The 25,237-nt window shown below is 41.8% G+C and overlaps 1 protein-coding gene, 1 long non-coding RNA gene and 1 other non-coding gene across 6 annotated transcripts in view; 1 reads left to right on the top strand and 2 right to left on the bottom strand.

Moving 5' to 3' along the window:
• Clec2g (C-type lectin domain family 2, member g) overlaps positions 1 to 25,237 on the top strand; it is a 50,327-nt gene that overhangs the window by 16,041 nt on the left and 9,049 nt on the right. Inside the window, exon 1 of one of the 4 annotated variants that reach the window (NM_001316752.1) lies at positions 20,739 to 20,936. The exons of 1 other annotated variant lie outside the window; for it this stretch is intronic. In NM_001316752.1, coding sequence (NP_001303681.1) covers positions 20,917 to 20,936 — 20 coding nt within the window. In that variant the 5' untranslated portion in view covers positions 20,739 to 20,916. Of the gene's footprint in view, positions 1 to 20,738; positions 20,937 to 25,237 lie in introns of those variants that run through there. 2 more of the 4 variants (NM_001168224.1, NM_001168223.1) reach the window with 2 other exon arrangements.
• Gm15987 (predicted gene 15987) lies at positions 1,932 to 24,608 on the bottom strand. The gene is made up of 2 exons (NR_045009.2): positions 24,299 to 24,608; positions 1,932 to 2,703 (listed from the first exon to the last, which is right to left on the bottom strand). It is a non-coding gene; the product is annotated as a predicted gene 15987 (long non-coding RNA).
• Mir7649 (microRNA 7649) lies at positions 24,419 to 24,474 on the bottom strand. The gene has a single exon (NR_106107.1). It is a non-coding gene; the product is annotated as a microRNA 7649 (primary transcript).

The following is a 25,237-nucleotide window of genomic DNA, read 5'->3' on the forward strand; positions in this document are numbered from 1 at the left end:
CTAAGTTACTGCCCCCCACACCCTCCACAACAGAAGCATGGTCAGTAAGTAGTCAGGTAGACAATGGCCCAAGCTTCTGACCTTCAGGCTAAACTCCTCACCAGTTACCTTGCAACAGTAAAGACCATAAAAAGGGGTGTTTAGCCCCACCTCACCCTCTTACTTCTTACCCCTTACTGCTTACTCTCTTGTCCCTCTTACTCCCTCTTACCCCTCACTCTCACCCTCTCTCACCCCTCTCTTTGTCTTCTCTCCTCTCTCCTTTCTCTTTGTCCTCTCCTCTCCTCTCCTCTCCTCTCCTTCTCCCTCTCTCTAGCCTTTCTCTCTCTCTCTCTCTCCTCTCCTCTCTTTCTCCCTGCATTTTTATAATAAAACTATTAAACCATAAGTGTCTCTGCTCCATCAAGATCTACTGCGCAATCTGGTCAGTGTTGGGAACCTCTTCCTTTATCCCTCTCTCCCATAACCCCGGGGATACAGGGTGTGGCCCTGGGGCCCCCAAGGTCAGGGGCTGCCCCTTGACCACCCCTCAACGAGTGGGTCAGAGGCTTGGATGCCCATCCGAGGCTGAGTGGAAAGTGTGTGGCAGCCGTCCTGCCTCCACCTGCCCAGAGCATAGGAGGAACTCTGGCTGGACATAGGCCATTTTCCCCTCCCTGTGTACCAGGGTCCCCTTTTTTAGTTCCCAACAAGCTGGTACTCATATCTAAAATATAAACTAAATCACATCAGTATTAGTAACATCTACTTTTTTTTCTCTTTTCTTATTATTTTATTTATTTGCATTCCAAATGCTGTCTCCTCATGGTTCGCCTTTCCAGAGTTCTTCACTCCATACCCCCTCCCCTTTACTTCTGAGGGAATGTTCTCCTCACCACCATCCCCTCACCCATCCCCATCCTACCCCACCCATTCTCTGGGGAATTAGATCTCTACAGGATTAGATGCATCCTCTTCCACTGAGATCAGACAAAGAAGTCCTCTGCTACTTATGTCCTGGGGGCCATGGACAAGCCTATGTATTCTCTTTGGTTGGTGGCTTAGTCTTTGGTCCTAACGGGCCAGGTTACTTGACACTGTTGGTCTTCCTATGGAGTTGCTATCCCCTTCATCTCCTTTAATCCTTCCCTGAACCCGTCCATAGGTGTCCCTGACTTCAGTCCAATGGTTGGCTGTATCTGTATCTGTCTAAGTCAGCTGCTGGTAGAGAATCTCAGAGGATGCACAAGTCTGAGTGGTGTGAAGTCTAACTGTCCTCTGAGGGGACCATTACAGGATGTAAAGAAGGAAGATGCTGTTATTCCATTATCTAAACTAAGGCACACAAGTGATAAATGTATTGCTTGTCTTGACTTAATTGACTACATGCAGCTTGCCCACTCCATTGTTCCCTTATTGTTGTAAAATTCTGGGCCAAAGTCTTACAGGGGACCTGGCTGCAAAGACTGATTCAAGGTCCCTGAAACCAGGTGTCCCTGACAAGTCCCAGTCACTAATGTTAACTTCCTTGTCTTAAGCCCTTGTGTATAAATATGCTTTGTCAATGCAACAGTCTACCCTGCTCCCCCTCACTTTGTGTTTCCATTCAATAAAATGTCGTATAATCTTCCTTCGGAGTTGTAGTTTAGACCCTGAATTAGCAGCCTCCTGGAGCATTCAGAAAACTAAGCTTTTATTTTTCATCTTCTTTCTCTAAGGTGAGTTTTCTCAGCTTCTACCCTGAACCCTACAAAAGTTCTAATATTCTGTGCCTGTTTTGAATTTGTTTTTATTATTGGACAAACACAAGCATATCTCATTCAGGAAAATGTGTTTCTTAGTGTTCTGTTTCTATTTCATTTCACCTTGTTATTTTTTAAATCCATTTCATTTTAGATAAATGGTATGACTCTGTTCCTAAAATAAAGAAATACTTTCTCATATTGAAATTACTTTTCATTTAGCAGTTTTAATTATTTTATCTCTAGCACATGTTAATCTCAAAGATGGAAGGAGAAAAATCACTGACCCAAATCATTATGGCCAAACTTATTGAAGCAAGTAATTAATTGAAACAAAATCATGGTTACTAAGATGACATAACAAGATAGTCATAGCAACTGGTAGTCATACCAAGTTAGTCATAGATGGTCATATAACCTGTTGAAACTAAGGTAGGGTTTTTTTTTTTTATTCCCTCCCCCCCAAAGTTCGGTTTTTATTATGGTTATAAGCCAGTTCTTGAAGCAAAGACATGATTGCCATTTCTGGAACATACAGAACCACTTGTAGTTAAAGTTCCAGGTGGGATAAAGTCCAATCCTTGAGAAACAGGTTTGACTATAAACAGGAATGAACCTAGTTTGTCTTTACTATAAGATGGCTTTTAAGCCTAAGATGGAGTCAGGGTGATTCTTCATACATTTCAGTCCATGTTTCAATTCCCTCTCCTATCTTGTGACTTTGTTTCTCTGAGAGATAAAGTACTTCATGTTGAGTGGATGTTCCACTCAAGAGGGTGAAATTTAACAAACAATCTGATAAATGGGATCAGGTCATAAGTGGGCTTGTTCAAAACTGTCTCAGATTGAAAACAGTAATTCTACCTCTCTAGTTTCAATTTCAGTCTTCCTGCTGCTGAGGCTCAGCTCAGAGACGAATGCTGCAGAGGCTGCCAAGACTCCCATGGGCATGTTGAGGACAGAGCCTATTTTTCCAGACCTCCTGTAGGAAGGAAAAATTGATGTGAATTTATTCCAATTTGAATCAAACTAAAAGGGCAGAAATGAGCTTCGTGGAGAAGAACCTGACGAATATTAGTTTGTTATGGCGGGTCTCTGTAGAAGAGGAGATGCTTGGAGGCCTCTGTTTTATTAGTTACTCTATTGGAGTATTACTCTATGTATTAGTTAAATATAAGTGGGGCAAGTGAAATGAACAATGAATTAATTATAAGGTCTGAGCTATAGGTTTTGTTTGTTCGGTGAATAAAGTGAAGACAGGACAATTCCAAGGTATGCATAAGGGGGAGACTTTTTATTGTAGATATGTGAGAGAGTACAGGCAGAGGCATCTAGAAGAGTCTACAGCAGGGAAAGAAACTAACAGACTGAGTGTGGCCAAGAAAGATGAGAGAAGGAAGGAGAATGAGAGAGGAAGACATGAGACAGAGAGAGAGAGAGAGAGAGAGAGAGAGAGAGAGAGAGAGAGAGATCATCACTAAAATGGCAGTGCTGTGTAGGGATGAGATGCTGACAGAAACAAGGCTAATGAGCTGGAGAAGTTTGTGGGAGGGGTCAAATAAGAAGAGCTGTGAGGAGCCAAAGTACTAAGTGAGCCTGGAGGCCAGCTTGCATTTTGTTATGATAGTAGACATGAAAGTCAGCCATTTGTCCTGAGTTTGTTTTCTACCCGACAGTTGGTTTATTTGAATTTGGGATTTTGTTTTCTTTTTGATATTTTCTTTTTTCTTTTTCTTTTTCTTTTTCTTTTTGGCTTGTTTTTCGTGTGTGTGTGTGTGTGTGTGTGTGTGTGTGTGTGTGTGTGTGTGTGTGTGTGTTTAGCTTGCTAGGACACTCTGGTGAATTAGAGGATGTTGCTGTAGAACATGCTCCTTATGTCCCTGAGTGAAGAAAACTCTAACAGCACAGCTTTCAATGTGCACAGCTAAGGAAGTTACCTGTGGTACTGGGGCTTGTGTCTTGAAGATCCACAGTGCTTGAAAAGAAAGGGGAGAGGTGAGGTGCAGTGTGAGGCTGTAGCCTCACCCAGCCTTGAGCAGGCTGATTCAGACCTTGCTGCCACTGTGAAGGAGACCACTTGGAGTGACCTAGATGGTTCTATTGTTCTGTGCTATGGCTGAGTGGCTGAACCTATCTTCCTGAGCTATTCCTGAGAGAGCTGACAACCTGTGGAATTGAAGACCTAATGCTAAGAGCTCTGGCAGACTAAGTGCTAGCTACTTAGCAACAAAGCATCAAGAAGCCTGGCAAGTCAGGGGATGGGGCTACCCCTTTGTAAGCACAGACTCTTAGTAAACATTGGGCCTTGATCAGAATTTTGTCTTGGTCTCCTTTCTATTTTTTTTAATTAGGTATTTTCCTTGTTTACATTTTCAATGCTATCCCAAAGGTCCCCCATACCCACCCCCCCAATCCCCTACCCACCCGCTCCCCCTTTTTGGCCCTGGCGTTCCCCTGTACTGGGGCATATAAAGTTTGCAAGTCCAATGGGCCTCTCTTTGCAGTGATGGCCGACTAGGCCATCTTTTGATACATATGCAGCTAAAGACAAGAGCTCCCGGTTACTGGTTAGTTCATATTGTTGTTCCACCTATAGGGTTGCAGTTCCCTTTAGCTCCTTGGGTAATTTCTCTAGCTCCTCCATTGGGGGCCGTGTGACCCATCCAATAGCTTACTGTGATCATCCACTTCTGTGTTTGCTAGGCCCCGGCATAGTCTCACAAGAGAGAGCTATATCTGGGTCCTTTCAGCATCTGGGTTCTTTCCAGATTCTGGCTATTATAAACAAGGCTGCTATGAACATAGTGGAACATGTGTTCTTCTTACCAGTTGGGACATCTTCTGGATATATGCCCAGGAGAGGTATTGCGGGATCCTCTGGTAGTACTATGTCCAATTTTCTGAGGAACCGTCAGACTGATTTCCAGAGTGGTTGTACAAGCTTGCAATCCCACCAACAATGGAGGAGTGTTCCCCTTTCTCCACATGCTCGCCAGCATCTGCTGTCACCTGAGTTTTTGATCTTAGCCATTCTGACTGGAGTGAAGTGGAATCTCAGTGTTGTTTTGATTTGCATTTCTCTGATGATTAAGGATGTTGAACATTTTTTCAGGTGCTTCTCTGCCATTCGGTATTCTTCAGGTGAGAATTCTTTGTTCAGCTCTGAGCCACATTTTTAATGGGGTTATTTGATTTTCTGGAGTCCACCTTCTTGAGTTCTTTATATATATTGGATATTAGTCCCCTATGCGATTTGGGATAGGTAAAGATCCTTTTCCAATCTGTCGGTGGCCTTTTTGTCTTATTGACTGTGTCTTTTGCTTTGCAGAAGCTTTGAAATTTTATGAGGTCCTATTTATTGATTCTTGATCTTACAGCACAAGCCATTGCCGTTCTATTCAGGAATTTTTCCCCTGTACCCATATCTTTGAGGCTTTTCCCTACTTTCTCCTCTATAAGTTTTAGTGTCTCTGGTTTTATGTGGAGTTCCTTAATCCACTTAGATTTGACCTTAGTACAAGGAGATAGAAATGTATTAATTCGCATTCTTCTACATGATAACCGCCAGTTGTGCCAGCACCATTTGTTGAAAATGCTGTCTTTTTTCCACTTAATGGTTTTAGCTCCCTTGTCAAAGATCAAGTGATCATAGGTGTGTGGATTTATCTCTGGGTCTTCAATTCTGTTCCATTGGTCTACTTGTCTGTCACTATACCAGTACCATGCAGTTTTGATCACAATTGCTCTGTAGTACAGTTTTAGGTCCGGCATGGTGATTCCACCAGAGGTTCTTTTATCCTTGGGAAGAGTTTTTGTTATCCTCATTTTTGTTATTCCAGATGAATCTGCCAATTGCCCTTTCTAATTAGTTGAAGAATTGAGTTGGAATTTTGATGGGGATTGCATTGAATCTGTTTGATTGCTTTTGGCAAGATAGCCATTTTTACAGTGTTGATCCTGCCAATCCATGAGCATGGGAGATCTTTCCATCTTCTGAGATCTTCTTTAATTTCTTTCTTTAGAGACTTGAAGTTCTTCTCATACAGATCTTTCACTTCCTTAGTTAGAGTCACGCCAAGGTATTTTATATTATTTGTGACTATTGAGAAGGGTGTTGTTTCCCTAATTTCTTTCTCAGCCTGTTTATCCTTTGTGTACAGAAAGGCCATTGACTTGTTTGAGTTAATTTTATATCCAGCTACTTCACTGAAGCTGTTCATCAGGCTTAGGAGTTCTCTGGTGGAATTTTTAGGGTCACTTATATATACTATCATATCATCTGCAAAAAGTGATATTTTGACTTCTTCCTTTCCAATTTGTATCCCCTTGATCTCCTTTTGTTGTCTAATTGCTCTGGCTAGGACTTCAAGTACAATGTTGAATAGGTAGGGCAAGAGTGGACAGCCTTGTCTAGTCCCTGATTTTAGTGGGATTGCTTCCAGCTTCTCACCATTTACTTTGATGTTGGCTATTGGTTTGCTGTAGATTGCTTTTATCATGTTTAGGTATGGGCCTTGAATTCCTGATCTTCCCAACTTTTATCATAAATGGATGTTGGATTTTGTCAAATGCTTTCTCAGCATCTAACGAGATGATCATGTGGTTTTTGTTTTTGAGTTTGTTTATATACTGGATTACATTGATGGATTTCCATATATTGAACCATCCCTGCATCCCTGGGATGAAACCTACTTGGTCAGGATGGATGATTGTTTTGATGTGTTCTTGGATTCGGTTAGCAAGAACTTTATTGAGGATTTTTGCATCGATATTCATAAGGGAAATTGGTCTGAAGTTCTCTATCTTTGTTGGGTCTTTTTGTGGTTTAGGTATCAGAGTAATAGTGGCTTCATAAAATGAGTTGGGTAGAGAACCTTCTACTTCTATTTTGTGAAATAGTTTGTGCAGAACTGGAATTAGATCTTCTTTGAAGGTCTGATAGAACTCTGCACTAAACCCATCTGGTCCTGGGCTTTTTTTGGCTGGGAGACTATTAATGACTGCTTCTATTTCTTTAGGGGATATAGGACTGTTGAGATCATTAACCTGATCTTGATTTAGCTTTGGTACCTGGTATCTGTCTAGAAACTTTTCCATTTCATCCAGGTTTTCCAGTTTTGTTGAGTATAGCCTTTTGTAGAAGGGTCTGATGGTGTTTTGGATTTCTTCAGGATCTGTTGTTTTGTCTCCCTTTTCATTTCTGATTTTATTAATTAGGATGCTTTCCCTGTGCCCTCTAGTGAGTCTGGCTAAGAGTTTATCTATCTTGTTGATTTTCTCAAAGAACCAGCTCCTTGATTGGTTGATTCTTTGAATAGTTCTTCTTGTTTCCACTTGGTTGATTTCACCCCTGAGTTTGATTATTTCCTGCCTTCTACTCCTCTTGGGTGAATTTGCTTCCTTCTGTTCTAGAGCTTTTAGGTGTGTTGTCAAGCTGCTAATGTGTGCTCTCTCTAGTTTCTTTTTGGAGGCACTCAGAGCTATGAGTTTTCCTCTTAGGAATGCTTTCATTGTGTCCCATAAGTTTGGGGATGTTGTGGCTTCATTTTCATTAAACTCCAAAAAGTCCTTAATTTCTTTCTTTATTCCTTCCTTGACCAAGGTATCATTGAGAAGAGTGTTGCTCAGTTTCCACGTGAATGTTGGCTTTCTATTATTTATTTTGTTATTGAAGATCAGCCTTAGTGCATGGTGATCTGATAGGATGCATGGGACAATTTTAATATTTTTGTATATGTTGAGGCTTGTTTTGTGACCAATTATGTGGTCAATTTTAGAGAAGGTACCATGGGGTGCTTAGAAGAAGGTATATCCTTTTGTTTTAGGATAAAATGTTCTGTAGATATTTGTTAAGTCCATTTGTTTCATCACTTCTGTTTGTTTCACTGTGTCCCTGTTTAGTTTCTGTTTCAATATCTGTCCATTGGTGAAAGTGGTGTGTTGAAGTCTCCCACTATTATTGTGTGAGGTGCAATGTGTGCTTTGAGCTTTACTAAAGTTTCTTTAATGAATGTGGCTGCCCTTGTATTTGGAGCATAGATATTCAGAATTGAGAGTTCCTCTTGGAGGATTTTACCTTTGATGAGTATGAAGTGCCCCTCCTTGTCTTTTTTGATTATTTTGGGTTGGAAGTCGATTTTGTTAGATATTAGAATGGCTACTCCAGCTTGTTTCTTCATACCATTTGCTTGGAATATTGTTTTCCAGCCTTTCATTCTGAGGTAGTGTCTATCTTTTTCTCTGAGATGAGTTTCCTGTAAGCAGCAAAATGTTGGGTCTTGTTTGTGTAGCCAGTTTGTTAGTCTATTTCTTTTTATTGGGGAGTTGAGTCCATTGATATTAAGAGATATTAAGGAAAAGTAATTGTTGTTTCCTGTTATTTTTGTTGTTAATGTTGGCATTCTGTTCTTGTGGCTGTCTTCGTTTAGTTTTGTTGAGGGATTATCTTCTTGTTTTTTCTAGGGTGTGGTTCCCGTCCTTGTATTGGTTTTTTTCTGTTATTATCCTTTGAAGGGCTGGATTCCTGGAGAGATAATGGGTGAATTTAGTTTTGTCGTGGAATACTTTGGTTTCTCCATCTATGGTAATTGAGAGTTTGGCTGGGTATAGTAGCCTGGGCTGGAATTTGTGTTCTCTTAGTGTCTGTATAACATCTGTCCAGGCTCTTCTGGCTTTCATTGTCTCTGGTGAAAAATCTGGTGTAATTCTGATAGGCTTGCCTTTATATGTTACTTGATGTTTTTCCCTTACTGCTTTTTGTATTCTATCTTTATTTAGTGCATTTGATGTTCTGATTATTATGTGTCGGGAGGAATTTCTTTTCTGGTCCAGTCTATTTGGAGTTCTGTAGGCTTCTTATATGTTCATGGGCATCTCTTTCTTTAGATTTGGGAAGTTTTCTTCAATAATTTTGTTGAAGATGTTTGCTGGTCCTTTGAGTTGAAAATCTTCATTCTCATCAACTCCTATTATCCGTAGGTTTGGTCTTCTCATTGTGTCCTGGATTTCCTGGATGTTTTGAGTTAGGATCTTTTTGCATTTTCCATTTTCTTTGATTATTGTGCCGATGTTCTCTATGGAATCTTCTGCACCTGAGATTCTCTCTTCGATCTCTTGTATTCTGTTGCTGATGCTGGCATCTATGGTTCCAGATTTCTTTCCTAGGGTTTCTATCTCCTGCGTTGCCTCACTTTGGGTTTTCTTTATTGTGTCTACTTCCCTTTTTAGGTCTAGTATGGTTTTGTTCATTTCCATCACCTGTTTGGATGTGTTTTCCTGTTTTTCTATAAGGACTTCTACCTGTTTGGTTGTGTTTTCCTGTTTTTCTTTAAGGACTTGTAACTCTTTAGCAGTGTTCTCCTGTATTTCTTTAAGTGAGTTATTAATTCCTTCTTTATGTCCTCTACTATCATCATGAGATATGCTTTTAAATCCAGGTCTACCTTTTCAGGTGTGTTAGGGTGCCCTGGACTGGGCGAAGTGGGCGTTCTGGGTTCTGATGATGGTGAGTGGTCCTGGTTTCTGTTAGTAGGATTCTTACGTTTACCTTTTGCCATCTGGCAATCTCTGGAGTTAGTTGTTATAGTTGTCTTTGTTTAGAGATTGTTCCTCTGGTGATTTTGTTACCCTCTATCAGCAGACGTGGGAGACTAGCTCTCTCCTCTGAGTTTCAGTGGTCAGAGCAGTATCTGCAGGCAAGCTCTCCTCTCTCAGGGAAGGTGCACAGTTATCTGGTGTTTGGACCTCCTCCTGGCTGAAGATGAAGGCTCAAAACAGGATCTTTCCCAGAAGGTGTGTTGCTTTGGCCAGGAAGGTGGCCGGTTGTCTGGAGCCGAAGATGGCGCCGCCTCAGAAGCTCTGTGGCTCTTGCCTGTCTCAGAAACTGCTGGCCTCTGTATTCCACACCCTCACCCGTGCAGCCTGCCCTCCGCGGAGTCCCGGAACCAAGGTGGCTCCCGCCAGAGCCTGAGGAAGAAACATCTCCGGTTGGGCGGACCCCTGTGCTCTCACCAGGAAGGTGGCCGGTTGTCTCTTGGTCTCCTTTCTTCTCTCTCATACAGCTCTGGCCTCCCACTCAGGAACCTGGTTCCTGTGCCTTCAGGCAGCTACATGAGGCTGGGTACCCAGAAGCACCAACAAATTCTCTGACGTTTTCGGTTTATGGTAAATCAATTCTTGGCCTTTTGGTGAAGATCAAGTGTAGGATTATGGTAAATTATGGAAATGAAGAATCCTGTGCGAGTTCTGTTTCAATCTTCTGAAGGAAATCTGTCTTCTTTGGTTTGAAAAATGTCTGTTTCAGTGTTTTGTTTTATTCATTTCTTCCCTCTTTCCTTACTTTAACTCCTGTTTACTTGCTTGTTTATTTTAGCAAAATTATATTGGGTATCCTGGGAAACAATGTTCATACATCACAAAAGAGCACGGTTGTGAGGAATGTAGGTTTTTTTTTTTTTAATTTAAGTCAAATATACCCATACCTGAAAAAATTTTCTTTCTTTTCCCTTGCAACAACTCCAAGTTTTATGAGAGAAGGTAGCCCAGTCCAGGAATTCATCTTATCATTCTATCTGGGTTTGTATATACTTGACATTTTCCATTACAAACACCTAGTGTTCCCATTTCCTCTCTGTTCCACAGTTACCTGGCAATGGCCAGGTATGCCTGACTCATTTTAAAAGGGGCTGCTTGCCCCCTTCACTTTTTTTTTCCTCTTGCTTCTTGCTCCTGCTCTGTCCTCTTACCGCCCTTCTCTCTCCATTCCCCTCCTCCCTCTCTGCCCACATACTCATGACCAGCTTCTACTATTCTACTCTCTCTGTCTCTCTCTCTTTGTCTCTCTGTCTCTGTCTCTGTCTCTCCCTTTCTGTCTCTAATATCCTCCCAAATCTCCTCCTCATGCCTTAATGAACTCTATTCTATACTAAACTGTTGTGTGTCTAGTCCCTTAGGGGGAAGGGATGCCTCAGCATGGGTTTGTAGAGGCACCACCTTCCCACATACCTGAGTACACCTCTACCAACCATATTCCCTCTTACCTTATCTTTTTAATAAAACACAACATTTGGTGCTGAGATTCAGATTTAGAAACTCTGCAAGTTTGCATTCTCCCTGCTACCACATGGAGAGCCAGCGCTTCCTCTCTAGCCCACAGTTGGACAACTGGTAAGCCCTCTCCCCCTACTGGCCAGTGTTAATGTCCCCATGGTCCCAGGGGGAGAGTTCTTGAGCTCAAAGCTATCCCTGTGCTGCCCTTGAGGATGGAGACATTCAGTCTTTTCACTGACCTTCATTCTTGGACATTTCCCCTTGAGTGAGATTTTCCTCTTTAGTCTGAGATGGTTCCTTTCTCACTGCTGAGAAATCCCAGGCCTGGGTGAACCACTCTCTGTTGTTCGTGACACTGGTGCAGAGCTTAGCCCTCAGACCACTATGTGATAACCTGGTGATTTGGCCTGGCTGGAAGTCTCTCTGGTTATTAATCGTATCCTCAGGTCGCTGTTAGGTGTAGTTAATAACCCTACTACCACTCAATACATTGGTCTTTGCTTCCTTGTCCTGACTTACTGAGATGTCCCAGTCTAATTCACAATATGCAGCAAGCAATATTTCTACATAGCCACTAAACTGGTACTTTAAAACAACTCTCTTGCTAGTTATGCTCTGCTCCCAATTCACCATGTGAAAAATGGGTCTGGCTCTGCCCCATGCAGGGGACTTTGCTTTCCTGCACATGCAATCATCTACCACCCATATACTTGCACTCTCTCATGTGTGGGGCTCCTGTACTCTGCCTGCCAAAGCTGCCACCACCTGTGCCTGGCCTCTCAACCTCTGCCAAAGCCACGAGGAAAGCAGTTTTCACCATTCCCCCTTGCACTTCCTGTGCTCTGCCCAGGACTCATGAAGTGAGCTGGAGGTCCACTGCTGCTGCAGCAGGAAAAGCACTCACACAGCCCTGCACTGCTGTTGGTGCTGCTGTCCCACATCTGAGGGAATGGCAGGACTGCTGCAGGCATACTTTTATTCAGGTGTCTGCTGCCAGGTTCTCCCATCTCAGCCCCTCACCGCCCCTGCCTTTTAAAATCCACCTTGAGTGGAGTTGTTAGAAGATGGACCTCTACTTCATGTGCTTCCTTTCCCCTTCCCCACACCCACCACAGACTGTGACAGGCAGGGTGGGGCAGTGCCTGCCCACAGCCAGAAGTACTGGGCTGGTACTTCTGGCTGCTAGGAGGAAGTCCTGCCCCACTTGCTTGCCTACCTGCCTTCCCTCGATCCTGGTGCTGCTGGGCCCACTTTGTCCATGACCCATAGCAGGCTGGGTGCCCAAGTGAGCCACAGCACAGTCCTGATTCCTTGACTCTGTTGCCTCCACCATTGTGGCTCCTTACCATCTGTGCTCTTCAGGCTGCATATGCATGTCCCAAGCCTTTGACACATGCAATGCGCGCCTGTCTCTACCTTTGCTTACTGGTCAATTCCCACTGCCTGCCCATCTGCTCAATTTGTGCCACAGGCCTGAACCCATTTGGACACACTCACTTTTCTCACCACAGTCTCAAGCCACCACTGTCAACTCTCTCATTTCTTTACATTCTGGTCTACACCTACTCTAAGCCAAGTGTTTCTCTACTAATGCAAAATGTGTTTTTCTATATTATACAAAGTGTTAAACTTACTTAATAATTAAGATGTTCATTTCTATCCTGCCTTGGGAAATAATGATTTTTACTATTACTACTAAGTTATGCTCTATTTACTATATACCTTCTTAAACAAATAATTTAACAAACACAAGTTGTGTAACTCAAGTATCACCAATCTATACAGTTCTCAGTCTTCTCAGAAGTATGCTAATTATTAATACATTTAAGTTTATGACAGACAGAGACTCCCAAGATAATGGGTTTAGCTATAAGAGAGTGCCTGGATTGTGGTATGATAACTACTGAGAGACTGTGTGGACAAGACTGGATACCTAAGAGTCAAGTGACTCATATTGTCTGAATCAAGGTGAGTCATTTCTCATTTCACATGTATCTATTCCACAGGGGAAAACAAAACAAAACAAACAAACAGTTCTTTGTAAAAGGCTCTTGGTTTTCTGGGCTTAAAGGCCAGACTGATTCTGCCTAAGTTTCCTTGGATACCTGTTGCGGATATCCCTGTGGCTAATTATATTTGATGTTAATTCCATTCTCCTGTGAGGGGCTGTGAACAAGGAATGAGTCAGCACTGAGGTGATTTCCTGTGAACCTTCTTCCCACCTTAATTTATAAATAAAGGCTAGAGCTGGTGATTGGGCAGAGGGGAAGGTGGAGCTGAAGGATTTGAGAGAGAGGGGGGTGGAGAAAGACAGATAAACAGAGAGAGAGAGAGAGAGACAGAGAGAGACAGAGACAGAGAGACAGAGACAGAGAGACAGAGAGAAAGAAGATGATGGAGGAAGAGGAAGAAGGGAAGTGGAGCAGTAGCACCTGGCCTGGAGAAACTGCATGTTATTAGGGGTCTCTGATACTGGGATGATGGTAGTGTAGTGGTAGATCTGCCCAATCTCACAGCATGTATTCATATTAACTGAGCTGTGTTTTCATTGCCTGGGCTTATTTGGGTTAGAGAATTACTGCAACAGATACCACAGAGAACTGTTTAGTTAGTGGACTATAGATGAACTCTGTCATTTTAAAATTAATATATGCCTGCTAGATTAAAATTTCTTACCCAGATTTCTGACTACATTGACAGCTAAGGAAACTGTACCTTGACAGCTAAAAAACACACCTAGCTCCTTACCCTAAGGAAATCCACCACTATATTTACTCATTAGTAAATTCGTTAGTTAGCTAAGACTGCCAGATTTCTTATAGACATCACGATAAACGATACACAAGTTCAGATATAAGCTTTAATAGATGTAATGTATTGCTTTTTTTTAACCTAAAATCAGTTTCCATTGACTAAATACTTCATATTTCCTCTTCTTGCTATGTCATTGTCCTAACACTAATCAAGAGAGTTCTTTTTTTTTTTTGTTTTTTGTTTTTTCAGACAGAATTTGGTAAACTGAAATATGTACATGTAATCAGGATTTCAATGGGCAACTGCCTTAACTTCAGGAAAGGCTGACTCTGTGATTACACATTTGTTAGAAGTTATAGCCATTATGAGAATACTCATAGAAACTAAACCTGACAATGTCTGGCATAGGTCACTAATAAGATAAAGCAGTTTTTATTACATATTATAATATAAAACACATTCCAGGCCTACCACATAATCCTACCAGACAAGCGATTGTGGAGAGATTTAATTGAACTCTAAACAAGATGCTTAACAGGCAAAGGGGTGGGGGGGAATAAAAAACCCAGAGATAGATTACATAGTGCTTTATTAACTTTGAAATTTTTAAATTCTAGTGAACAACAAAACTATGGCTGCAGAAGGACATTGGGTTGTGGAAAAAAACTGCTGAACTAAACAAGCCTATTTATTTTAAGCATATTCTGCATTCAAAATGGAAACAGGAAATGTGTTACAGTACTGGAGGTGTTACACCTATATTTCCACAGGAAGAGAAAAGCTGTGGGTTCCTTCCAAATGGATAAAAATCAGATATGACCAAGGGAGAGCCCTGAAGAGCTTTGCTGCAGACAAGAAGGAGACTAACAAGATGAACAAAATAGGTGATGTATATGTGGTGATGTATATATGTGTCTGTACACAGAGACAGAGCTGGAACCTGCTGAGACCTACATGTCTATATCCAGCCAACAACACTTATTGAGTACAAAATTCTCATTACCTGTTATTACATACACCCTATAAGATGGCATGAATGGAAAATTGGATTGTAGTTTGATTTTATGCGATTAAACTAATCTATGAAGAAAGACAGTTGTCTTCCTTTATTGATCTTTACTAACAAATCTGTGAATCATGCAGGCTGCATTCGAATGTTTTTACAGAGTTATGCATTGCTTGTGAGGTTTGTGTGTTGCAGAATAATAGAGGAGAAAGATAGCTCTGACAAGACTCACACTCTGGGATGCTGAAATTCTGGGGCTTTCTATTCCAGCTCCTTATTTGTTTCTATCTCAATTACATTGAAGATGTTTCCTCTAAAGACTTGCTTCCAGGATATTTCCAGAACAGCTAGCTCTCCCATCCAGCCTTTCAGACTGTTATAGTCAGGATATCAACTAAGCCATGAACTTTCTCAGCACATAGAGACTAGAAGGCAAATGATGCCAACTAGCCTTCCTGTGACAAAACCAATTTTCCTATTTCCCTTTGGGCACCCAGAAGGGAATTCTTTACCCCAATTCAGCTAAAAGAAAGCAAAAGAAGATTGTTGTCCCAGTCCTTTAGGTTGGGGTGGATGGTTCTGGTTATTTTATGAATTGGAGATATGTTGTCATTTTAAGGGATAATTTGCTAATGTTGTAGCTTTGGACAGGGAGGAAACTAGAGAGCTTAGACTCAGGGATTTCTACCTTTCCTTTCCTCTTATCTATCCTTCCGTCTTAGGTAAAGTAAAGAGGAGTAGAAGAGAAAAAGCCAGATATAGTAGTATCATAGAAATTAAAGGAGTAGGCAAATAGGGATATGTAATCAAATTTAGTCTTAGACAAAACAACGAATAGCCACATCTTACATTGGTTGAAGTTTTTGTAATTGATGCAAATTAAAGTTATACATTTACATTGGTACACAATTTATAGATTGATATAGATCTAAGGTTTTCTTTATTGTGAATTTTTTATATTGATGCAAAGTTTGAAATTAATGTGCTTACTCTCTGACAGGCATTGTGTCTATGCAACTTATGTCGACTATAATGCTTAGATGCAGTCCTTCTAATAACTGACATTACAAACTGCCTAGGATGATTGAGTAATGCAAGTTAAAGGCCAAATAGTAAACTCATAGTTACATTATATTCTGATTTGATTATGAGTTACTCAATTAGAAATGACTAAGAATAGTTAGGATTTAACAGTTCAGCTGTACTTGACATAGATAGTCTTCAAAAGCATCAGAAGTCCACAGAATATGACATTTAAGGCCATTTCATTATTAAAGATCATTTGAGTAGAGACATGTCTTCTCCTGAGAGCACCCCCTTCTTCGTTCAAAGAAGAAATTGAGCATCAGTGGGGTTTCTCCAGTTGTGGCCAGATAGACTCTGGTAAGATTTGCCCCAATTCATCTATAGACAAAAATACTGTCCAGGAAAAGGACACACTATGTGGAATTTTTGACTGATAACTCTGTCAAGACAGGGTAAGCAGTTCTTTATAATTCTGCTTTACAAAGGTCTGTCAGATAATCCTGGCCAGAAGGCTGAAGACTGATGCTCTAACATTTTGAGGAATGAGTGACGGTCCAGGTTAGTTAGCTGTCTCTACAAATTGGTTAAGTTTTGGAAGTTATTTTTTGTGATGTTTAATTTGTTCATGGATTCTTCTGGGGGTTGAAGATAAGTTATAGTTTCATAGTACAGGCAAGTTGTTTTGTATTGAGATAGATGATATAGATTTGAGAGGATGGTTTTCAGATGGTGAAAGAAGCTAAAACCAGAACACAATTCAGGTAGAGATTTGCAAGTTCTTTAAGTTAGGATTGGTGGTAGAGTGCTTTATCTAAATTGACACATATGATGGCCTGGGTGTTAAGTGTATCTTATTCTTCATAATTTGCATGACTGGGATGATTGAGATCAATTTATACCTGAGAGAAAAAAGTCTTTTAATTGGACAAAAAGGAGGAATGTTGTGGGTTGCCCTGGGGCAGTTTGTACTCTGATGTTAATTCTGCTTTCTTAAGAGGGGCTACCTTGAAAATGAGTGGATCACATACTCAAGTGATTTCATGTGACCATTCTCCCCATTTTAACTTGTAAAATAAAGGCTAAAGCCTATGATTGGTCAGTGGAAGGGAAATGTGAGGCTGGGGCTTTTAGAGAGTAGAGGAAGAAGGATGGAGGAGAGGCGGTTAGAGGAAGATGAATCAGAATCACATGGCTTGGAGAAGCCGCTGGTACAAGGAATCTCATAGCTGGGGAACAAATTAATGTAGCTCTATATCTACCCAATCTATCCACACACCTTATAAATATTGTAACTGAGTTGTGTGGGTTTTGCACAGGCTTATTGGGGTAGAGATTTATTGCAACACAAGAACACATCCAAAGGATCATTCAACACGACCAAGTAGGCTTTATCCCATGGATGCAGGGATGGTTCAATATTCCAAAATCCATCAACATAATCCACTATATAAACAAAGTCAAAAAATATCATATAATCATCTGATTACATGCTGAAAAAGCCTTTGGCAAAATACAACACCCCTTCATGTTAAAATTATTGGAAAGATCACGAATTAAAGGCACACACCTAAACATCATAAAAGCATTATACAGCAGAACAATGGTCAACATCAGGTTAAATGTAGAGAAACATGAAGCAATCTCACTTATAATCAGGGACAAGACAAGGCTGCTCACTCTCTCCACATCTATTCAATACAGCAGTTGAAGTTTTAGCTAGAGCAATTAGACAACAAAAGGATGTCAAAGGGTTACAAATGAGAAAGGAAGAAGTCAAGGTATCGCTATTTGCTGATGATATGATAGTATGCATAGTTGATCACCAAAATTCTAACAGAGAACTCCTACATCTGATAAACAACTTCAGATAAGTGTCTGAAATAAAATTAACTCAGACAAATCAATATTCTTCCTCTACAGAATGGATAATCTGTTTTTTTTCTTTCTTTCTTTTTTTGGTTTTTTGGACAGGGTTTCTCTTTATAGTCCTGGCTGTCATGGAACTCATGGTGTAGACCAGGGTAGACTCGAACTCAGAAATCTGCCTCCCTCTGCCTCCCGTGTGCTGGGATTAAAGGCTTCCACCACCATGCCCAGCTAAAAGTAAGCATTTTCAACAAATGGTCATGGTCTGTATGTAGAGGAATTCAAATTGATCCATTTTTATCTCCTTGTACAAAGCTGAAGTCTAAGCAGATCAAGGACCTCAACATAAAATTAGGAACACTAAATCTAATAGAAGAGAAAGTGGGAAATAGCCTAGAACATTTTGGCACAGGGAAAATTTCCTGAACACAACAGAAATGGCTGAGGCTCTAAATTAGCAATTGGCAAATGGGACCTCATGAAACTGGAAAGCTTCTGTAAGGCAAAGGACACTCTCAACAGGACAAAATGACACCCTACAGATTGGGGAAACATCTTTACCAACCCTACATATGGTAGAGGACTAATATCTTAGATATGCAAAGAACTCAAGAAATTAGACTCCAGAAAATTAAGCAACCCAGTGAAAAAATGGGGTACAGAGCTAAACAAAGAATTATCAACTGAGGAATCTTGAATGGCTGAGAAGTACCTACAAAAATGTTCAACATCCTTAGTTATCATGGCAATGTAAATCAAAAGAACACTGAGATTCTACTTCATACCAGCCAAAATGGTTAAGATAAAACAACTCAGGTGACTGCAGTTGCTGGTGAGGAAGTGAGAAAGAGGAACTCTCCTCCATTGCTTGTGGGACTGCAAGCTGATGCAACCATTTTGGAAATCAATCTGCCAGCTACTCAGAAAATTGGAAATAAGTATTCCTGAATAACTAGCTACACAACTCCTGGTCATATATCCAAGAGATGCTCCATTATCCCACAAAGACATTTGCTGAGCTATGTTCATAATAGCCTTTTTTATAATAATCAAAAGCTGGAAACAATGCAGATCTCCCTCAATGGAAGAATGAATACAGAAGATGTGTTACATTTACACAATGGAATACTATTCAGTTATTAAAAACAAGGGCTACATGAATTTTGCAGCAAATGGATAGACCTAGAAAATATCCCAAGTGAGGTAACCCAGACCCAAAAGGATATACATCATCTCTACTCCCTGATAAGTGATTATTTGCCCAAAAGCTCAGAATACCCATGATACAAGTCACAGACCATACGAAGATTAACAAGAAGGAGGCCAAAGTGTGGAAGGTTCAATCTCACTTAGGAGGGGAAAAAAATAATCATGTGAGGTAGAGACAGAAAGGGACCTGGGTGGTAGAGGGGAGAGAAACGGAAAAAGGGGGTGGTCAGGATCAAGTGTGAGAAGAGACAGGAGAGAAGTCCAAAGGACTGGCAGAAGGAATAGAAATATGTGGCACAGGGGGTGGGGTTGGGGAATGGAGGGAGGAGGAGAAACCACTAGAAAGTGCCAGATCCAGGGATGCAAGGGGCTCCTAGGACCCAATGGGTATGGCATTAACTGAAATGCCCAACAGTGGGGAGGTAGAATCTGTAGAGACCACCTCCAGTAGATAGATATGGCCCCCCCAGTTGAGGGATGGGGCCACTCACCCTCAAAAATTTTAACCCAGAATTGTTCCTATCTAAAGGAAATGCAGAGTCAAAAAATGGAGCAGAGACTGAAGGAAAGGCCACCTAGAGAATTCCCCCCCCCCCAACTTAGAATTTATTCCATCTGCAGACACCAAATCCCTACTATATTACTGATGTTAAAATGTGCTTGCAGACAGGAGCCTGGTAAGGCTGTCCTCTGAGAGGCTCTGCTAGAACCTGACTAAGACAGATGCAGATACTCACAGTCAACTTTTGGACTGAGCCCAGAGACCATGATGGAAGAGTCCGGGGAAGGACTGAAGGAGCTGAAGAGTATTGCAACCCCTTAGGAAGAACAACAGACTCAAACAACTGGATCCCCAAGAGCTCCTAGGGACTAAACAAACAACCAAAGAGTATACATGGATGGGTCCATGATTCCAGCTAATTTGTAGCAGAAGAGTGAGTGATTCATCATGTGTCAGTGGGAGTGGAGGCACTTGGTCCTGTGGCAGCTTGATGCCTCAGAGAAGAGGAATGCTAGAGGGGCAAGGAAGGAGTGGGTATGTGGGTGGGAGAGAACCCTCTTATAGGCAAAGGAGAGGTGGAATGAGGTGAGAGGTTCATGGAGGGGAGATCAAAAAGGGGAACAACATTTGAAATGTAAATAAATAAAGTAATTAATAATAAAAAAAGAAATTGTTGACAACAGTAAAGTTTTGGTGAGGCAAAAAGAAAGGAGTCAGGCAAAGTAGAGAAAGGTTGAGTATGGCTAGTGATCTTCTGAAATGAATAGAGTTGTATTTGAGATGCCCCCACCCCCAACCCCCCATCCCCTGTTTATATAGAACCAGCGTCCAAAGGCACAGCTGAATGGTAGACTTCACACTTCTCACGTACAAGTTTGATCTGAATTTGATCCCTAGCACCACACACAATAAAAGTGCCTTCCACAAAAAAAAAAAAAAAAGCATTTTTGTACCTGCGAAATCTAAAACATTTCTCAGCTCTGTTTCTTTCCTTTGCAGTCTAGCATGTATTCCTGACTTCTCTAATCCCTTCCCAGTGTTTTAGTTCTAAGGGAGGGTGTGGTCTGACCTACTTAGAAGGTAGGCACCCAATCACTGGCAGCTTACCAAGTTAGCTGATTTGAAAATCTGACCACAAGCTCACACGCTGTCCGAAAAGTTTGTTCATTCATCAGAAGCTCATTGCTTCAGCAAGAAGATAGTGGTGCAGAGCCTCCCATGCCAGATTGCTTGGAAACAGGAGAAAAACTCTAAGTATTTAATGAAATGCTAACTAAACTAAAGTGGGGGAGGCTTCCTCAGGGGAGCTGGATCTTGCTCCTGTTAGCCTGCCACAGTGGGTCTCTATAGATATGCTGAGGCTAGGGTGGGGTGGAGGGTAGTATGGGAGGCTGCCCTCACATTCGCCATTGCAAGATGGCGCTGACATCCTGTGTTCTAAGTGGTAAACAAATAATCTGCGCATGTGCCAAGGGTAGTTCTCCACCCCATGTGCTCTGCCTTCCCCTTGACGACAACTCGGCCTATGGGCTGCAGCCAATCAGGGAGTGACACGTCCTAGGCGGAGGATAATTCTCCTTAAAAGGGGACGGGTTTTCGCCATTCTCTCTCTTGCACTCTTGCGCTCTGGCTCCTAAAGATGTAAGCAATAGAGCTCTTGCTCTCTGGCTCCTGAAGATGTAAGGAATCTTTTGCCACAGAAGATTCCGGTTTGTTGCGTCTTTCCTGGCCGGTCGCGAACGCGTGTAAGAGGGTAGGAGCTCTGCTGTGGTAGGAAAGTAATCATGCCACTCTGTGCTTTCTGGTATGGCCTGTGTTACTTAAATGTGTTGGGGGAAAGTGCAACCAACAGAGAATTTGTTAGTACCTCTTTCCAGGGTTTCTCCAGTTTGGACTCCACTAACTTACAGAAAGTGCTATAAACAAATGGCTCCCAACATGCCTAGAGGCTGGGATTTACTGTGCTCAATTGCTGTAAGTAAACTGTAGCAGAAGTGGGTGTTGTTGGTGTCAAGTTTGAACAAGGCCCCGTGCCATCACCCCCACCACCAGCAGATTTAGAGATACCCTCAGATACTCCTTTGGGGAAATGTCTGTGTGTCTCCCATTGACTTGAGGGCCTGCACTCACACTTGATCCTGAGATCCCTGCTACTGCAGAAGGATGTGGTCCTTTTGAGTTTGTAAATCAAAGCAGGTGCCCAGATTCCTGGAGGGTTGACTAGAGGACCTTGGGCTTGCTCTGGCACACCTTGCCACCCAGCCCACACCTAAAGTGCCCCTCCTCCACACCTCCCTACAACTTTCCTTTCAGGCTCCCATAACACATGGTGCACTCCCCCTTCCCCAAACCTCCAAGCTCTCAGAATTTCTCTCTTCCTGAGGACACTGGTATCAGGCAATATACTCTTTCTGGCCTTAAATGACTCTTGTGGCATCAGGGAAGGATCAGGTGTTTTCCAGTAGGGTGGGGGTGGGAGATTTATCCCATCCACAAATCCATCTACAGTTTTAGTTCACTGGGTGCTGGGAATGAACCAAGCCCTCTCTCTCTGCAAGAGCAGCAAGCTCCCTTCCCTGTTGAGCCATAACTTTACCCCCACTTTAATACTTTTGTTTAGGAATAAAATATCAAATTTCTTGAAAAGCAGAGTTCACAATTGTTGTTAGATCACGGGCCTAGTGGAAGCCTAGGGAAACCAGACAAGCTCCTTCTTAATGGACAGCTTAGCTGCTATGATGATTGGAAACAATGTTCTGGGAGGTGGGGGACAGGCCGAGGAAGAGGGAGATCTAACCATGCCTCCCTTCAACCCTAGGGCCCTACTCCATGCCATCCTGTGCACACCTAAAGTACCCCCCTCCACAGCTATCCTGGTCCCTTAAACAGACCCTTAAACAGAGTGTAGAATGGGGTCTCCTTGAGGTGTGATCTGCTTGCTGCCTCTGACTGTGAGGTTCCACCAGGTTCCACCAAGTCCCATAGTCCTCACAGTAAGCCATAGCGCCTGCTGTGTTGGGAAAACTTAGAAAAGTAAAGATTTCCTTTGTTCTTCAGACTTTTCTATGGGTTAAAAATGGTAGCCAGGTCCTCACAGCACAGGCCAAGGGACATAAAGCAACTGAATTTGGTGACAGTTACTGTATCTAATGTTTTCACCTCCTCTGACTGATACCCAAAGAGAAAGGTCATGAGTAATACTACTGTTTCTCAGATAAGCCATGTGCTTCTGAGGGCAAGTAGTCTAGATGAACACTAGAGCGCCTTAAGAGAGTCCATGACTGAGCAATAAGATGGTGAGGTTCTAAAATGGCGACTTTTTTCATCACCTTCCGGACCTGAGAACAAATCTTGGCTACTTAAAACAGGCCTGTGCAGCCTTTTCTCCTCTCATTGGTGCCCCTGCCAGTGAGCAAATCCAAATAGTTCAAGGCCAGAGCAGGATGTGGTTTTTGATTGACACAGTAAGATGAACGAACTTGCTCTTTGTTTCATTATGGTGAATATATTCAAAATCACTTGGGCTAGCTTTAGAAATATGGTACCTTGTTGTGAGCAGTATTCATCCTACTGTGTCTTTGAACACCAAATTTGATACCACTTTGAAGAAATTAATATCTGTTCTGTCTCTACTTCCCTCCAGCCTCTGGCAAGAGATATTTTTACTTGCTTGTGTGTTCACAATAGCCAGCACATGGAACACACTAACAGGCTTCTCTGCTGACTGAATAAGCCAATTTGAGCTGAATTAAAAGTAGAAAAGCCTATTTGTTTCAGAACAGTTCCAGGGCAAGTTCACTGGTCTCAGGGGACAAGACGGAAGTCCTGTAGGCTATGGCAGAGAAGGCTTTTATAGATTGTTGGTGAAGGAAAATGACCTGCCTGCCACAAGCTGGGCTTGAGCCCCAGTGTGGTCACCTAGGCTGGGGACAAAGGTTGCTACAGCTATCATGAATGCGGAACTGGACTTTTGGTGCCAGGGCTGGGGTTGTGGGAGGTACGCAGTGTGCGCCAAGTCAAAGGCTCCAACCAAACAGACATCAGCATCTATCAGTGGATGAGTGTGGAAAAACTGTGATACTTACTCCCATATATACTGGAATACTATGCACTAGTAAGATAGGATGTCTTTTGTGACAACATGGGTGGATCTGGGTGACATGCTGAGACAAATTAGTCAGGCACTGAAAGGCAACATTGTTCATCAGTTGTAGAGGGGTTTGTCAGCTAAAAGCAGACAGGAGTTTCCACTCTTTTCTTGGATTGGAAAGATTTTTGAAATCACAGTGCAGAACTAGAAATCACAATGAAACCAAACCACTCCAATATGAAGGGGTTTAGAAATCTCCCAAGATTTACTTTCTATAGGAGTGTGAGGAGGGCTGAGGAGTGCTCCCAGGGGAAGCTCGATTGCTCACAGCAACACATGGCTGAGAGGTGCTGAGGCTCGAAATGAGCACAGTAGAATTTATTATACTATCTTTTTATATTCTGTAGAACTAGAAAGAATGAAGCCAGGGAGTTCTGTGTGGATCCAAAGGAAACAGTTCAGTGCCTTAAAGCTTTCTTTCTAATCCTAAGGATTCTTTTCCTGCTTGTTAATGTAATAGAAGCTTCCTGGTATGTTAGGTGTGTGAAAATGAGTGAAATGAAAGGGTTAAAGTCAGTGAAAACTCTGTAAAAAGTATAATTTACATCCAGTAAAATTAATTCAATTCTGTGAATTTTGAAAACTATATAATCTTGCATTCTTCATCATGATATATAGGGGCTGAAGATTTGGCTCAACCATTGAGAGCATTTATTGCTCTTGCAGAGGACTGGGGTTTCATTCCAAGCACCCATATGGTGGCTTACACACCCACCCCTAATTCCAATTCCAGGGATCCAATATACTTGTCTAAGCTCTTCTAATACTAATCATGCCTGTAGTATACATACATACATACATACATACATACATTCTAGCATACAGGCCAACAAAGCACTGTTACATGTAAGATAAATAAGACTGAAACAGTCATTTTAAAAGTACATACACATCGCTTCTCAGCCTTTTGGCTAAGTCAAGTGTAAAAGTATATACAGACCCCATACCCTATCTCAGTTTCCCCATTGTCTGCTGCAGACTCTCCCTGCTCCTCTACCTCAGCTGTGAGTACTCACCTTTCCAGATGCCATAAAATGTGTCCATGAAGCAGAGAGGTCCCACCTGAGTTCTTTCAGCTTGTCACAGCAATGCCCTCTGTTCATCACTCACACTGCAGTGCTTATCAGTAGCATGTCAGAAACAAGCAGTGCTGGAGAGATGCTGAGAGACCATGTCTACAGCACTGCTGTCAGAACCATGCTCTGAGTTCAGAATTTTGCATGAGTCTCACCAGCAAATATTATACAAAGATGTTGTGAAAGGCTGTCAGGAAACTTCTAGAGAAGTGAGAGGAGGAGGTTAGTAGTGGCTGTTGGGTGTCTCCTCTCAAATGAAACTGCCACTCCCTGTAGTTCTCTGACTTGGTTTGCATAAGCTTACTGGAAGGCTTAGTTTAGGGACTTTTTGGGTAAGAAGCCCTTGGGATATTTTGCCTGTTAAAGTGGCATGAGATAGGGCAAGCCCAGGCTTGTGTTCTGAGTTGTTTCTTGTGTTGAGAGAAGGTTTACCTTGTCATCAGCTTGGGGATAATATTTCAATGGTCACAAATGTATCATTTTCACAGGGATCCTTAAAGCTGTTATAAATATTCACATAAAGATATCGTGCCACTTAAATGCAGGCTGTCCTTTCCAGCATGGGGATATGTGGGTGGATGGGAGCATATCATATTTTATACTTACAAACAGTTTTGTAGTAGCTGTACAATTTAGCTTTAAAAAGGCGTGTTAGTTCTACATCAACATTGATATCCACATCAATGTATAACCATCCTGTTGTCCAGACAGTGATTTTGCTCTTAAATCTAAGATGATTTTGCCCAAGACAAGTTCACAAATATTCTCCCTTATTTTTCTAAATATCAAATGTCTATGATATTAAGGTTTGTGCTTGGGTCTATATGTCTACAAATGGACTGTAGTAGTTTGTGTTTATTTTATTTTATTTTATTTTAT

The sequence above is a fragment of the Mus musculus genome, chromosome 6 (genome assembly GCF_000001635.26).
Source record: "Mus musculus strain C57BL/6J chromosome 6, GRCm38.p6 C57BL/6J".
Lineage (NCBI taxonomy): Eukaryota > Metazoa > Chordata > Mammalia > Rodentia > Muridae > Mus > Mus musculus.